The following is a 16,297-nucleotide window of genomic DNA, read 5'->3' on the forward strand; positions in this document are numbered from 1 at the left end:
TTTGTAGGGAATTTAGTTTTCAAAAATGTTGTTTAAAACAATTAGTATGTGTATAAATACAGTATATATTTCTATTAAACATATTTATATAAAACTGAAATGTAAGAAATAAAGTCAAAACAAGAAAGCTAAAAATAGTTTGAGCTTCAGTTTTTCTTTACAGAGAATGTTTTGTTTAACCCCATTGATTCACTGATACACTTAAAGCACAATTCATGACTTCATGGTCTTAGTTTTGTTTTTCTTATCTACCTCCTAGGCTACAATGAACAATACTAATTAGAAGTTGGGTAATTGCAGAAATAAATTAAAAACATTGGAGTATTTCTTTTAAGCAAGTATTTCTCCTCTGCTGCTTGGTAGTTCTGTGTGTAGTTTTTATTCCTTTTCTCTACGAAGTTCAGCTAAAGGACCCAGTCTCTTTTGAAATCAACAGATTTAGAACTGAAATAGTAGATTGTTGTAATATTTGTGTATTATATATATTCAGAATGCAGCAGCCTCTGTGCATTTCTGTTTAGAATAATAACATTTTGTTTTGTGGTGCATTAATGTCACAAACCTGATACTGAACTATTTTTGAGCCACATCACAGTATAATTCAGTGGGTATAGTGTTTCAGACACACTGACGTTATCAAGTATTATTTTTAAAGGTGCAACTAACAGGTTGCACAAAGTCAAATAAATTTTAATGTTTTTTTTAAAATTATTTGTGGTATAGGAAGACACAGACCCACCGATCCATGAGAGTCTGAGTATTGAAAACACTCTTTGGGCCAGTACAGTCGTCGCATCTGGTAAGTGAATGACAACTTATATTTCAAGTCTTTTTTTTTTTTTTATCTTGAAATAAGAGATAATATTTTTTAATTTAATAATGCAGCTGTGGTGTGTTGGTTTCCACTAACATTGCAGAATGACCAACCCTGTTTATGTATGTTTTTATAATAGTACACAGATTATTCTCGCTATAATTGCACTCATCTTTTTATGCTGCCACTCCACTAAAAGTGTGAAGACTAATAAAATAGATTGGGGTGCTGGCTATGTTTGTAATGACTAAGGTTCAAGTCCAGACAGGGCCCCTTGTTGAATGTCTCCCCCCTCCAGCCGCTATAGTGGCACACAGCAGGGTAAACCTGGATCAAAAGAGACACATTTCTATAAACGTAGTTCATGGAAACAGATTCTTTTTTTTTTCTTTCTTTTTTTTTAAGATTTTATAAATTTGCTTAAACTTTGTACAGTTTTAAAAGTCAGTTGCCAGTACACACCCTGTGCTCATTATTATGTTTTATGATTTAAGTGATTCTGCTTGGCCTGTATCTCAAGTTAGGCTGCACAAATGATCCGTGGCAGCAAACATTGAGGTGGTTTGATGTGATATTGCTGTGTGCTGGTTTGAAGAACTTTGAGAAACCCACAGCTGAGGTAATCCTCCCTCGCTCCAACTAAGCGATTCCCCACAGAAACGGTCGTGGCTGTTGAGAGTTTTTGACGCTCCCAGCAATAGCCACACCATTGATTTGCGGTGTTGCTCTCCCCTCTGGCCTGACCTTGGCCAGAAGAACAAACATACACACACACACTGGGACAAAAAGCCTGACTTAGACCTCTTACATCATCTCTGCTTGTGTATGCCATTGTCCCTCACAAGCCACCTCTTGACGGACACTTCATTGCCTCTGTGGTGGAATTCTGGGCACTTCAACTGGTCCAGATCATCCTGTATTCACGGTCTTACGGGCCCCAGTCCAGCTGTGACAAGAGAATTAGGTGCTCGCATATTCAAATTGAAACCTCTCTGCATGCTGAGCCACACACCATTTGTCACTTTGCTCAATATTTCTGAAGTTAGAAGTCATTGAGAGCAATTCATCACTTTTCTCCTCTGGTCCTATAACCACTGTTTTCGCTTTCTCTCTGCCTGCACTTCACTTTGCTCATGTTGTTTTCTGCCCATTTTTAACTTCCTTGCCATTTTTATAGTTTGGGGGTTTCAGGGGCAGTATTTAGGTTTATTAGTGTCTTTGCTCTCCCATTAAGCTCATTTAATATTAATGACTCATTTATCTTTTGTAATAAGGCCACCATAATGAATTGGCAAATAAAGATGGCAGTGTATTGATCAGGTTTTATGAGCTTCAGTAGGGTGGCTGAGGGCCCTGAGAGTCTAAGCATATTAAACTCCTATCTGTTGGCTTGAGTGGCAATGAGACAAAACTGCCCCAGCTCAGCCTTATTGTGTTTCCTCTCATGCAGTTCATCTTACTTGACCAAGATGAGTATGTGCGCGTGTGTGTGTGTGTGTGTGTGTGTGTGTGTGTGTGTGTGTGTGTGTGTGTGTGTGTGTGTGTGTGTGGATGTGAGTTGGTGGGGTGAGGCTCAGTTAATGAGCAGCATTACTTTCCTTGTCTCTCCCCCTGGCAGGCACGGTGATCGGGGTGGTGATCTACACAGGCAAAGAGACCAGAAGTGTCCTGAACACGTCCTATGCCAAGAACAAGGTGAACACTTTCTAGCTTTTGTATTTCAGCAGGAAAGGTGGTCGTTATGTGATGCTTTATATGTGAGTTTGTTTTTTATTATCAATAATGGGATTAGCAGGAGAGGATGTCATGGCAAGACACATAATATTATTATTTCATTTATAAATTGAGTCATTTTTGTTTGTTTCTCAAAAAATCAGCTAATCATTGGGTGTTTAAAATGTCAACAAAATTGTGGGACAAGTCCAAGGTGATGTCTTTAGGTGTTTCATCAGCTAACTGTGCAAAACAGAGTCAAAAAAGAGTCCACTCTACATCAGATAAGAGAAATAAAAACAGCAAACTTTAAAGTTTCAAAGCTGGAACCAGATAATCTTCTGGATGTGTGCTTAAAGAAAGATTAATACCAGTAATTGATTAACCACAGCTTCTGATTCTGATTAATTCTTTCGGTTCTATTTAAATCAAATTGCTGACAGACCTAAAAGATACAGAGTGTATTTCTTTGTCACTAGTTTTGGTAAGAGAATTAATAAAAGGTCTTTATAGGAATAGCTGAGATCCACAAACTTTAAAAATACTAAAGTCCTGTCCGGTGACACCAACATAACCGTGAATGTCTTGTAAAAGCTGCAGAGGGTGAAACGTCTCGCACAAAGTAACGTGTTCCAAGTTCCCCTCATGCCATCTTTCCCCCAGGCCTCTAATCACTAATCAATCACTTTGGCGAGGTCGTTTTTTAACCTTGACTTTCTAGATAAAGTTGGACCTGTCAGTGCAAAAGGTCAGTGTCGGTTGCTAATTAACCAAAAGGGAAATTAACTAACCGAGGATTTAAATGACATTTTCAGCAGAAAGTTAATCCCACAGAATCCCCATCGAGCGTTTTGTTCCCAGATTGAGGAGATTAATGAAAACTTGATTCTAAATATAAGATTTTTCCTGCAAGATGGCTGGACCAGATTGACACAGGTCGACTGATAGGGGTCGGCGTCTGCAGGAGCTCAGACACTGAGTTTTGGTTATGATGCATCCGCCTTGCAGTGACTTTTACTTTTACAAAGTTATCACCTAGAACTGTCTGCAGCCCTAAAGCTCTCTGTGGCACTTCATAGCTCCTTCCTGCTGCAGCACAGTTTTGACACCAGTGTCTCCTATTAAGAACGCTGATGTGGCTGGTCGAACGGTGGGGGCCAGTGTTTTGTGTAAGCTCGACAGCTGAGAGGAATTCAATATTTCAAGGAGATGATGTCAGAAGTGCCAATATGGAGACTGGAGATTGGGGGTGAAAGTCGATACAGTGCGGCTAAAGTCGCAAGAACGTTTTGGCCTCATATAATCTGTTGTGACACCAGCCAGGACAATGCCTGCACTTGATCAATCTGACAGGGAGTCAGACATAGATTCACTCTTTGTCTCAGTATTGTTAGACAGATCTCTGTCTGAGTAAATAGACAGAACAATGTCCTTTGACAAGAGGTTGCTCTTCAATAAAGATTATTTGTTTGAAGAACCTTTCCAGTACCCAGCTCTTTTCACACGTCTCTCAAACTATGAAACTTAAAGTTTACTGAGATCTCAAAAATCAATTTCAGTTTATTTTCTTGACTTCCTTGATTTGCTGGTGTCACAAGCAGTAACCACCACTTACTCAGTGAGGTACTGATATTATTTGGTTTTAACTCGTTGAATATTCAAGTCCTGGGGCTGCAATTCTTCATCAGGTTTCACACACATACTAAAATACAAACCACACAGGCAGATCGAATCATTCCTTTTACTTTTAATGGCTCTGGGATGAATGGAGTAAAATATGCACTTTTATTCATTGATAGCATCTTTAGGTTGAGGTAATTGAGTCCTTCCCCCCCCCTTGACTGAATGAATAATGACTTCATCTGATCCCCGGCAAGGCTCAGAAAATTTAGACTAGCCATTGTTCAAACAGAAGGGGATCCTTTGCTTTTCAGACATGCACTGTGCTCTCTGTCTTAATTTTTCTTCATTTTAATCCACCCAAACCCCCTATTTTTCTCAATAGCTCAACCATGAACCATGTAGTGAGGCACTGGGGTGGGGAGATACCACCCTCTCATCCCCACCCCACCCCCACCCCACCCCTCCACACTCTGCTACTGGGAGTTTAACAGCAACTGATAAATCAGTCACACTGGTCTCCCAGCTTTCCCAGTCCTCAGGGGAATGGGCTTGGTGGGGGTTTAGGCAGCAGAGGAATTTTGCTGCTTTTTATATGTGCTTGCCCCCTCCCCTCCTTTTCAGAGCAGTTCCTTTATTTGAGGGAGGAGAGATGTTATGTTCTGCTGTTTTTGTAAGCGTGGTGCGTCAGATGAAAGCCCTCTGTGTACAGGGCTTTGCTGTGAGCGCTGCCAGAAAGGGGAAGGGCACTTCTTTATTTGACATCTTTTTCCCACATGCTCTATTGGCTGGGAGATACACTCGAAAAATAAAAGACAACTCTGACCTCTTTTTGTTTATTTTTTTCAAAGAGCCATCTCTATATGGGAAGCTTTTTTTTTATTTTTGAGACCTTTTGACCTCCTGTTGCATCGTAGTATAATACTTCAGCATCACAATAATGCAGTTTGTAGTTTAGCACAAAATAGTGCCACAGATAAACTTATTTATGCCGTACACACAGTTTGCATGATAAAAGCCTGCAGCTAAGAAAGTCTTTCATTGGCTTTGTCTTTGCGCCTGTGTAGCATATTGTAAGGTGCTGGGAGCAGATGGGAAACTTTCAAAGAGACTTTTCTAGTACAAGTTGTTAGAAAAGGGAAAAAGATGTTTACTCTTAATCTCCTGTTTATTCTAAGCTTATGAATTATGTCAGTGCCTTTTAATAGAAACCCCTGTGGGCTGCAGACGGGATCAGACTTTAAAACGTACATTGTCACTTGCTGTAACAGCTTTGAGGAAACAAGTTTCTCAGTAATTCTGTAATATCCACTAATTTTGACCTGTGACTTCTTGTTTCCATAGGTGGGCCTACTGGACCTGGAGCTGAACCGCCTCACCAAGGCCCTGTTCCTGGCCCAGGTGGTTCTGGCTGTTGTCATGGTAGCGCTGCAAGGGTTTGTTGGTCCCTGGTTCCGCAACCTTTTCCGATTCATTGTGCTCTTCTCTTACATCATCCCCATCAGGTGCTTCACTCTGCTCGATGAAGCTCTGCTTTATGTTCTCTGTTGATCTGTGATCACGACCGAAAAACTGTCTGGATAGTGATTTTTTTTTTTTTGTGATTATGTTTTTTCTACAACTTTTGATTTTTCCTCGTGCAGCTTGCGTGTGAATCTGGACATGGGGAAGTCTGCCTACGGCTGGATGATCACGAAAGACGAAAACATCCCTGGCACCGTTGTGAGAACCAGCACCATCCCTGAAGAACTGGGCCGGCTAGTCTACCTGCTCACAGACAAGACAGGTGGGAGTCCAAGTCGGTCACTCTTCCGTACAGAATGCAAAGTCCCCATATAATGTATATAATCTATTATTTTACTTGGAAAAAATCTAATTTTTGCCATCACGGCCTGGTTTTCTAATAACAGATAGCTGCTCTTTACTAATTCTAGGCACTGCATCAGAGTGATAAACTGCTGAGCTGGTCCTAACATGCTTCTTTGTCTTACCCTGCTGATTTAGGTAGGAATAGATTAGCTTTAGAGCCTATTTGTCCAGGTTGATAGGTAAAGCACAGGGAAAGCAGAACAAACAATCAATCCATTAGAATTGGTTAACCCTCTGGCCCTAATTTTTTTGGAAGTTAGATGCCCTCTAATCAGCTTTAAGCTCTATCAGCACACATTCTGGCAACCAGCATCCATTAAACAAGGCCATTGCCCTCGTTTTCAAAGTCTTTTTTTCTTTTAGTGCTTGAACATTCACTCGGTCTTTTTGTATGTTGAGTCTTGTCTGTTAGTTAGGGAGGACATGCAGTCCATATTGGTAATGAGATTAGGTCAATGAGAAGGCAGTCACACCACACTGCAGGTCCCATGATGCATTGTAGGCAGTCTTCTGAGGACAAACACTGTGCTTTCTGTGTGTGTCTCTGTGTTTTCCAAGATGTTAAGCATCTTTTATTTTTGCTGTAAGGTAGTGGCAGCAGTGATTATAACACCCTGATGTATTTTTAGTCCTGACAGTCTGTAACAGATGATATTTATAGCAGTGTGTTTTCAGATATTTTTTTTTTTTTACAGAACAGAAAATTCTGTTATTGTTTTATTGTTGCAAAGAGTTAAACAGAAAAGGGCGTCTGATTATGCTGTAAGTAGGATTTTAAAAATAAGAGCAGTCATAAAGAGGAGAAAGTAATGCAGGAGTCGTGCAGAGTCTGTATTTTTATGATTTGTAGCATAAATGATCCTCTGAACTGCAGGCACGCTGACACAGAATGAGATGATCTTCAAGCGGCTGCATCTGGGAACAGTGTCCTATGGCACCGACACCATGGATGAGATACAGAACCACATAGTCCAGTCATATGCACAGGTGAGTCTAAGCTGCGGCTGTGGCAGGGAAGGATTGTCACCCATGTTTTTAGACTTGTGTAAATGTGGAAATTGTTTGCAAAAAAAAAAAAGGCAAAATGTCCTGACAGAACTCATGACTTTCTTTTTTTTTTTTTAAAACCCATTAAGCTCCACAAGTTTGAAATCTTAACCACACAAAGTCATGATTTCTCCTCCACACTGGACAGAACCAGACAAAGTAAAGCAAAATTATGACATAGGGTGCAAAAGTCTGTGTCCTTTATGGAAGTAAACACGTTAAAAAACACAACTGTACCATAATTCTATGATGCTTTTGCTGATTTTTTTTTTTTTCCCCCACATTTGTCTGTAGTTAGTTTAAACAATATTAAGAATAAGTTTTCCAGGAAAAAAGCCCATATTGTTCATTCATTTTGCGGTGTCCCTGAGTGACTCCCCGTACTGTAAGCAAGTGTTTTCCTCACTGGGTGGCTCTGATCTATCTGGCTGCAGTCTTGACAGAATGATATTGTTCGCTCTCAGCCAGCTCCAAACAGCTGGTCGACACTGAAACCATCTGCCACACACCCTTACGTGCAATCTCAGTTAATGAAAAATGACTAGCCTCTTTAGCACTGCACAGGCTGAAGCTAGGCTGTTATGTGTGTCTCAAACTGATTTTTTTTTTTCTTCTTCTTTTTTACTATGATGCTGTTATTTCAAGTCTTTGTAACAGTGTTGTGTTAAAGTAGAGCTTAGTTTTTGCCACAGCACCACTGAAGGACCATGCATAAAGGTTTTATTTTAATTTTAACATTTGCATTAAGGCCAGGGTCTGTTGTATAATCAATTATTATTATTATTAGGTTTTCATATACTGTAAAAAAATCTTCATTTGGGTTTTCTTTACAAAAAAGCTTGTTTTTCTAATAAAACAAATCAAGCGGTATTCTTTTTGTGTGTGGGACTCGTTTGATTAATATTAGGCCACTCGGTCACATTGATGAAGGTTGTCATCGTGTGTCCTTACTGTACTCACCCCTCCCTCTCTGCCTGACAGGATTGAAGGTTAATAATAAGCCAAAATCAAATGCTTCAGTAGAGCGCATCACCTCTGTCACAGGCAGCTGGCACAGTGGGCTGTCTGCCTGCTCACTAGTCACAACCCAGCTAAATTGATGGGTGATGTCAAAACAGCAGAACCCATAAACGGCCCTCAAACCAGATATGACACGATAAAGATGGTGATACACCACTTCCCCTCACTGTGTCATTTAACATGAAAAGAAGCGTCAAAGTGAAATGGCTGCAAGTGTAGGGTTAGATCTAGTCTGCTGTCTGCACGAATCCTGTAGTTATGGTATAAATGGAAAAGTCATAAGCTTTAAAATGTGATTTCTGGGTTTCAGTCCTATAAATTCTTCCTACTCAGCAGTTTGTTTCATAAGGTTTGGTTTGTGGTTGTGTCTCTAGATTCCTTTGTCTGAAAAGGAACAAATTAGTATAGTGGAATTTGATGCCTGCAGATAAAACACTATACTCAGATCAGAGTCATATGTGACTGAAGCAGCTGTTTTTTGTTTTTTGTTTTTTTCTCTCTCTCCTCACACCATTTGTTTCTATTTCAGGTGACCACTCAGTCTTCCAGTGGTAGCACCACTGGCTCCACTTCGTGGAAAACCCAGGCGTCTGGGCCCAAAGTCCGTAAAAGTGTCAGCAGTCGCATCCATGAGGCTGTGAAGGCCATCGCCTTGTGCCACAATGTGACACCCGTCTACGAGTCACATGTTGGCGTAAATGGAGAGACCGAGTCGGCCGAAGCTGACCAGGATTTCAGTGATGACAACCGCACCTACCAAGCCTCCAGTCCAGATGAGGTAATGACATTCAGTGAATGTTTTTTAGCAAATCCAGACTAATTTTTTTTAAAAAGATCTGATATAATATATTGTGATGTTGGCTGAAACATTGAGTGGGGCACTAATAATTGAAAGTGTGTTGTACAAACATTAAAATTGTTTCAGACCCATTTTTGAGAATGTGAAGAGGTTTTTGATAAACCAGATCTAGTAGGTTTTTATCCATTTCTTTAAGTCAAACAGAGGCACAAACCATGAACAACCAGAACCCAGAGATCCCGCATTTGCACATTGTTGACAGCTGTTAAACATTGATAAATGGTTTTACTTTCCAAGGTCTTTCTTAAGAAGAAACATGGGTGCTTATCATGAATAAACCCCATTGGCTCCTCTCTAAAGTTTCCTCTCCGTCTGCTTTATTGGTGATCCTAAATAACCCTGGTTTGTCATAATAGTCGTGTCATGGACAGAAAGTCAGAGGTCATGAACTCCTGGTTGAGGTTAACCTGTTGAATTGTCTGTAGACAGAATTTGCTTCAACCCAAGGAAGAATACCACAAAGAAATAATCCCCAAAGCCATCTCCATAGTTCCCTTTCTTCTGGGTAACCCCAGAGTTGGGTAACCTCAAGAGGGTGGTACTAATATAGCTCTTTCTTATCATGCTACAGAATTTATTATAGACCAACCCAGGAAGAATACTGATGATAATTGAATACCGGGAACACAAGGAAAGATTTTTGATCAGTAGAAGTTACGGTCAGTAGTTGTTTGAGTGGGTAAACGAATATTGACAGTGTGTTCATCTTCCCATACACACCCAGTTCAGGATGGTTGGCATGTTTATCACCCGTGACATGAGGGGCTCCGTAAAGCCTTTGTCTGACTTGCATACTTTCTGTCGAACCCCTGGCCAAGTCCACCAATCAAAATGGAGATAAAAAGGTGCCGAAAGATAAATCTCAGTTTTCCATTTTGCCTCTCTCTCCATTGTCTCACACTGCTTGGATTGATCAATATTTAATTTTCTCTCAGAGACAATGAGAGGTGGAGGTCTGTGATTGTTGGTGGAGCGCTCACTTCCCCTTGTACTGCAGTGTTTGTTCTTTTCCCGTCCTTTCATTTCCTACTCTGTGCTCATCGCTCTCTCGTCAGGCTCATTGACTACAACATCAGATCTTGGCCACCGTACCTCTGTCAGCGATCGTTTGTTTGGCCCTGGCTCTCCCCTCAGCCTCTCTAATGTAATGAGCCATCATTAAGGAGATGAAGTGGGCCAGCCACTGAGGTCAGAGCAGGGGTCACCTGACCTGCTGGTCAGTCGTCCTGTAAATGGAGTCCTCCCTTAACCTTTGACCATTTTAATATCAGACAAGAGCATCTGACGTTTGGCTTTGACGACTGACGTGTCCAGGAAAGTGGGTACTTATTTCCAGTTGGATGTTACCTGCAGTCTCAGTGAGTATATGAGACTTGCAGTCTGTACCATAAGGAATGACAACTATATAATATATATATATATATGTATACATATAGTTTCTTCAGGCCTGACATGTGCTTTTTGAAGTCCTTATCAGGCATCAGCCCAAATGAACAAAATGGTGTCAAGTTTTAATTTATATTTGTTGTGATAATGACCCAGTGCAATTAGATCATGAAAGCTTAGTGCAAAAAAAAAAGTTTAAATATATGATCACGTAGCATACATGCACACCCTCGTAAGAAATTGAGTTCATAGGTAACGCAAATTAAGCTTTTAATTAAGCTTTAATTTATGTATTAAAGCCACAGACTGGGCTTCCATCATTAATTAGCCACTGCTAGTGACATAGTGACATTACAGGAGAAGAATTTAACTCTTCAGTGTCCATTTTCATCCTGACATTGTGTAGCTGCTATTAAATTTAAAGGTAGTGCAGCCATTGTGATTTATATGATCACTAGAACATTGCGAAACCCAGTTGAACTGATTGATCAGGTTGTTTAAGCCAGTCCACTGTTGTTGTAAAGTAGTCAGTCTTTTCTATTACTGTTGTAATGTGTGATGCACGTGCAGTTTGTATCAAAGCTCCAGTTTCTGTAGAGCTGATAAAATAGATTGAAGAGCTACGTTTAGCACAAACACAAGGTTTGCGTGTGTACGTCTGTGTAGCTACATGCACACACCACACACACCGAGATAATGACATGCAGATGTGTGTTAAGTAAATATAGGCAGCCCTTTTTACTGAGCTCGAAGGGGGAGCAGGAGAAATGATGGGGTATTAACAGGAAGTTCCAATTTGTAGGTCAGAGTATAATAACAACCTTTGAGTAAGCAAATTGAAAATGAACCCATTGAGAATGAGTCGTGTGCAGCTGAACGCTCACTCGGGGGCCGCAGTTCCTGCTGAGGAGAAAAAGAGGAAAGAGAAACAGATAAACACTTATCTAGAGCTGAATAAGACGAGTGCAGCAGCTGAGGAGATACCACAGCTCTCACACGCCTTGTCTTTCAGCATAAAGTAAAATCAGATTTGATCTGCTTATAGTTTTTTCCGAATTCCTCATTAAGCTGTTTTCTTAAATTGGTAGACACTAATATCTGCTTCACAAATTTAATTTTATTGACTATCATTATTATTTTTGTGGTTTCCAAAGTCCTGACATTTGCTTTTATTTTTGTCAGTATCAGTCAAAGTGCATTATATCGCAAAATGTATTTAACGCAAATAGAGTGAAATTACCCAGTGCAGAAATACAATTAATCTCCAGCGAATGCATAATAATTTCCAGTCCTTTTGTATCGTCAGGTTCAGAAGATTCATTTCCTCAATCATTTTTGCATCTTCATGAACATCTTTGAGGGGTAAAATGTTCATTTATATGGTCACCTACACTCGTGTGAGCCTCCTGTGTTTGTATGTTTTCCTAAGGTGGCGCTGGTGCGTTGGACAGAGAGTGTCGGCCTGACCCTGGTGAACAGAGACCTGACCTCTCTACAGCTGAAGACTCCTTCTGGACAGATTCTCTCCTTCTACATCCTGCAGATCTTCCCCTTCACCTCTGAGAGCAAAAGGATGGGCATCATAGTCAGGGTGGGGACCCTGTGTATAGCAATATTATATGTGGATACTAGTTTCTGTGTGGTCTTTTTGGTGTTGAGGCACATTGTCCAATTTAAATTTTGTTTACTGGAGTATCAACAGTAGCGGAGATTTACTAATTGTTACTGTGTCTGTAATTTGATTCAGGAGGAGTCGACAGGAGACATCACTTTCTACATGAAAGGTGCCGATGTTGCCATGGCGAGCATTGTGCAGTATAATGATTGGTTGGAAGAAGAGGTAAAGACTTATGTTTAATACTAAAGGAGCATTCACTCCACATTCACATGGTTCATGCATGTTCCTTGCACTATTTAGAAATATTAAATTAGCTCGTTTTACAAATTTGGAGCTTTTTGATGTCAGTGAAACCAGAAATAAACAGTATAGACATACTAGTGTATTTATCACTGTAGATTTAATTGCTTATGATGAAGGGTTTATGATGACTTGTTATCACTGTTAGCAATGTCTGGTACTTCCATCTCAGACATTTTTCAGAATTGGGTGCTTAACATAATTCCCAGATGTTTGAAAAATCAGCAAAACAAAAACTACAAATATATAATGGATAAATGTAAACATCAGATAAATATAATTTCCGTCCAATAACCTCTGTGTTGGGACATTTACTGAGGGGTCAACAGGCTGAGTCTGACCAGTTTGGTGGTTGAAGGTCTTGTGTGCGTATGTTCATAATTATATTGGCATTATTGAGTCATTTAGCACCAGGGGCAGTTTTTTTATTTAATTAGTGACCTAGATAAAGTTGAAGTAATTACAGTATGTCATATTCATGAACAATGGAGCTAATGATGCCCTGTTGGCTATAATATCCTGCTGTCAAATTAGCCAGTGCGATGCTTACTCTGCTTGTCAATAACCAATCAACAGGACAGATTCGCCCCATTGGTGTTTCATATCAAAAATAAACCGCCATCCATCCCTTTGTTTTACTGTGTCCTCTGCATTTCACCAGAGGCTGTTATTCAATATTGATTTCTCTTAGTGTTGGTAACGATATGCCGCTATTGACAATACTGTACATGGTGTACTTTGTACTTATACAGCAGCTGCTCTAATAAAGTAGATGATCTGCCCTATATTTGATTTCAGGTATTCATGCCCCATGGGGGAAATTCAGATTGTCCTGCAGCTCTTTATATTAACGTTAACATAGAAATGATGGACACAGACGTTTTACGTCTCCCAAATCTTCAAACTCAGTGAAGAAATAAAGCTTTAGAAAAAAATGTCTACATTAATTCACTAACGTGCTTTTTGCGTGTATGTCAGTGTGGAAACATGGCCAGAGAAGGCCTGAGGACACTGGTGGTGGCCAAGAAGTCTCTCTCTGAGGAGCAGTATCAGGACTTTGAGGTATGGATGAGCTCTGTGGTGCTGTGGTATCCAGCCCTCCATCAGTTACCCTTATATTTATTTATAAAGTGACTCAAGAACAGTATAAAAGTAGCGTTATTGAACAACACTCTTTATTTCCTCTCTCTTTGACAGGTTCATTGCTCCATTATCTTAGTTTTTACAACCTTTTTAAACCAACAGTTTCCTCCCCATTTATCTCCCATTTATTCCTCTCTGTGTGCAGAGCCGCTACAACCACGCAAAGCTGAGTATCCATGACCGGACCCTAAAGGTCGCAGCAGTGGTGGAGAGCCTAGAGAGGGAGATGGAGCTTCTGTGTCTGACTGGTGTGGAAGACCAGTTACAAGCAGATGTCAGGCCCACACTGGAGCTGCTCAGAAATGCTGGCATCAAGGTTAGCACAGAAATTAAACACTGGCCTCCAGGTTATTGCTGGTTAAATTGTCTATTCTGTCAATCGGAGGAAAATGGTTATAGACCCACACACCTCAGCAGTACCTCTTAATGCCAAATCTTCAAATCTTGTATTTTGATCATCGTCCTCTGCTCAGATCTGGATGTTGACAGGGGACAAGCTCGAAACAGCTACATGCATTGCCAAAAGCTCCCATTTGGTCTCCAGAAACCAAGACATCCATGTCTTCAGACCGGTACGCTGTGTATTTGCCCTCTGACCTGGTGCTTTGATGTAATGATAATGTGTCCCCTTAATTAGAGATAAACCAAAAAACCTTAATGTTTGCGTGGCTAATTGTATTGTGTGTCACTTGAGCAGGTCTCAAACAGAGGAGAGGCCCATCTGGAGCTCAACGCCTTCAGAAGGAAACATGACTGTGCTCTGGTTATCTCTGGAGACTCCTTAGAGGTACTGCAGCACAGCACAGCACACAGTGACATTTTCTTGTACAACAGATGATGCTGAGGATTGGCGCCAAAAGGCGAAGAGAGAATAAAAACTACTCCTCAGCCAAAACTAATACCGTGGAGTTCAAGCAAGGGTTTCAGGATTTGGAGCTAAAACAAAATGTTATCAGTACACATGAGGGGATTTGTTTTGAAAGGAAACAGCGATCGATTCTGATACAGTAAGAAAACATGCAAACACACCTGCTTGTAGTAAAGTATGATTTGCACGGTCGTTGTGTTGCAGGTGTGTTTGAGGTATTATGAGCATGAGTTTGTGGAGCTGGCGTGTCAGTGTCCAGCTGTGGTCTGCTGTCGCTGCTCCCCGACTCAGAAGGCCCAGATTGTCCGACTCCTGCAGCAGCACACAGCCAACAGAACCTGTGCCATAGGTGAGTGTTGACAGATATGTAGCAATGTAACAATCAGTCCAGTGTTTGATGTCTCGAAAGGGGTCAGTCAGTCACATTTGCAGCGAGGCGCATAAATGACCAGTTAAATCTCAGAACTGCTTTTCTAATCCCAGGAGTATTGAGGTGCTGTAAAATCAAACTCAGGTGTACTTTCTACACAGCTGTACATCTGTGTATTGATATATGCTACTTTTATCCACAAGATGGCACCAAAGCTCAATGTTCTGTTAACTTTCTAACCTTAAGCATTCATAAGGTTCAGTGTCACTTTTTAAAAAAGGCTTTACTGTTTTGTTACAGGTGACGGAGGAAATGATGTGAGCATGATTCAGGCTGCTGACTGTGGTATTGGCATCGAGGGGAAGGTAAAGCCTCCATGTGTTGCCATTATATTCAATTTAAAAAAATGTTTTTAATCAAATGATGATTTAAATATTAGTGCTTTTCAACCTATCAGTAGCAATGTTTGTGTCTCCAAACAGGAAGGGAAGCAGGCGTCTCTGGCTGCAGATTTCTCCATCACACAGTTTAAACACATTGGCCGCCTGCTTATGGTTCATGGCAGGAACAGCTACAAGCGCTCAGCAGCACTGGGTCAGTTTGTCATGCACAGAGGCATGATCATCTCCACCATGCAGGTACAGTGTCAAACAGTCTGTTGGACACAGACTGTTTCGATGAATCAAGGTTAAATATGATGTCCATAACCTCATTATTAAACAGAGCTTTACTCCATCTGTGTCTTTTAGAACCTCATTTGTTCTTGATGTCTCTTCTAAATTGTCTTGATTTAATTTATCTAGTATGGTAAAGATAATTATCCATGACAATAAAATTTAAAACCAGTTGACTTTGTCAAACTACTACTTTTTTTTTTTTTTTCCCTCAGGCTGTTTTTTCCTCCGTCTTCTACTTCGCCTCTGTGCCCTTGTACCAGGGTTTCCTCATGGTTGGGTAAATGTCAGCACATTATTGTTTTTCCTTTTCCTCCCACATCACATATACTGACAGCGTCTTTGTTGCCTGTTAAGGCCTGTATCATTCCAGCCTCACAAAAATAGAAACAACTGGTTGATTCTGATAATCTGAAGTGTGTGATTTGATTTCTCACCCTGAACATCTCAACTTGTTTGTTTCTGCACCGTGCATGTTCTGTGCAGGTATGCCACGATCTACACAATGTTCCCAGTGTTCTCGTTGGTTCTGGACCAGGATGTGAAGCCAGAGATGGCTCTGCTCTACCCAGAGCTTTACAAAGACCTCACCAAGGTGCCGTGCTGTTCTAGAAAAAATGCATTGGACAGAACAAAAGTCTTTTTTTTTTTTTTTTTTTTTTTTTTTTTCTTAACATTTCCCAGAATCTCATATGATGTGAAGGTGTGTTGCACTCACAGATGGTGTTTCTGTCCTCAGGGGCGTTCGTTGTCTTTCAAGACTTTCCTCATTTGGGTTTTGATCAGTGTCTATCAAGGTAAGGTGAACAGGTTAAATTTGACTATCAGTCACTGACTTGAAGGTAAAATTATTATTTATAAAAATAACTTTTTAATAGAACCAACCTACATAATGACATTATCTTTAAAAAAAAGACCAGTCTGACATTTCCAGCTGTCTGTGCATCTCCTGAACCACCACTTCATCATTTCTCCTGTATCTAATACCAGGCTCCC

General features: G+C 40.5%; 1 protein-coding gene across 1 annotated transcript in view; it reads left to right on the forward strand.

The window, feature by feature from the left end:
* The window catches only part of atp9b (ATPase phospholipid transporting 9B), a 32,991-nt gene that overhangs the window by 13,015 nt on the left and 3,679 nt on the right, over window positions 1-16,297 (forward strand). Inside the window, exons 10-27 of the mRNA XM_026300194.1 lie at window positions 724-799; window positions 2,433-2,509; window positions 5,492-5,652; window positions 5,791-5,933; window positions 6,891-7,003; window positions 8,613-8,861; window positions 11,758-11,919; window positions 12,076-12,168; window positions 13,225-13,308; window positions 13,535-13,705; window positions 13,863-13,961; window positions 14,087-14,176; window positions 14,462-14,606; window positions 14,928-14,992; window positions 15,110-15,265; window positions 15,517-15,581; window positions 15,788-15,896; window positions 16,041-16,098. Coding sequence (XP_026155979.1) covers window positions 724-799; window positions 2,433-2,509; window positions 5,492-5,652; window positions 5,791-5,933; window positions 6,891-7,003; window positions 8,613-8,861; window positions 11,758-11,919; window positions 12,076-12,168; window positions 13,225-13,308; window positions 13,535-13,705; window positions 13,863-13,961; window positions 14,087-14,176; window positions 14,462-14,606; window positions 14,928-14,992; window positions 15,110-15,265; window positions 15,517-15,581; window positions 15,788-15,896; window positions 16,041-16,098 — 2,116 coding nt within the window. The remainder of the gene's footprint in view (window positions 1-723; window positions 800-2,432; window positions 2,510-5,491; window positions 5,653-5,790; window positions 5,934-6,890; window positions 7,004-8,612; window positions 8,862-11,757; window positions 11,920-12,075; window positions 12,169-13,224; window positions 13,309-13,534; window positions 13,706-13,862; window positions 13,962-14,086; window positions 14,177-14,461; window positions 14,607-14,927; window positions 14,993-15,109; window positions 15,266-15,516; window positions 15,582-15,787; window positions 15,897-16,040; window positions 16,099-16,297) is intronic.

The sequence above is a fragment of the Mastacembelus armatus genome, chromosome 11 (genome assembly GCF_900324485.2).
Source record: "Mastacembelus armatus chromosome 11, fMasArm1.2, whole genome shotgun sequence".
NCBI classification, from domain to species: Eukaryota; Metazoa; Chordata; class Actinopteri; order Synbranchiformes; family Mastacembelidae; genus Mastacembelus; species Mastacembelus armatus.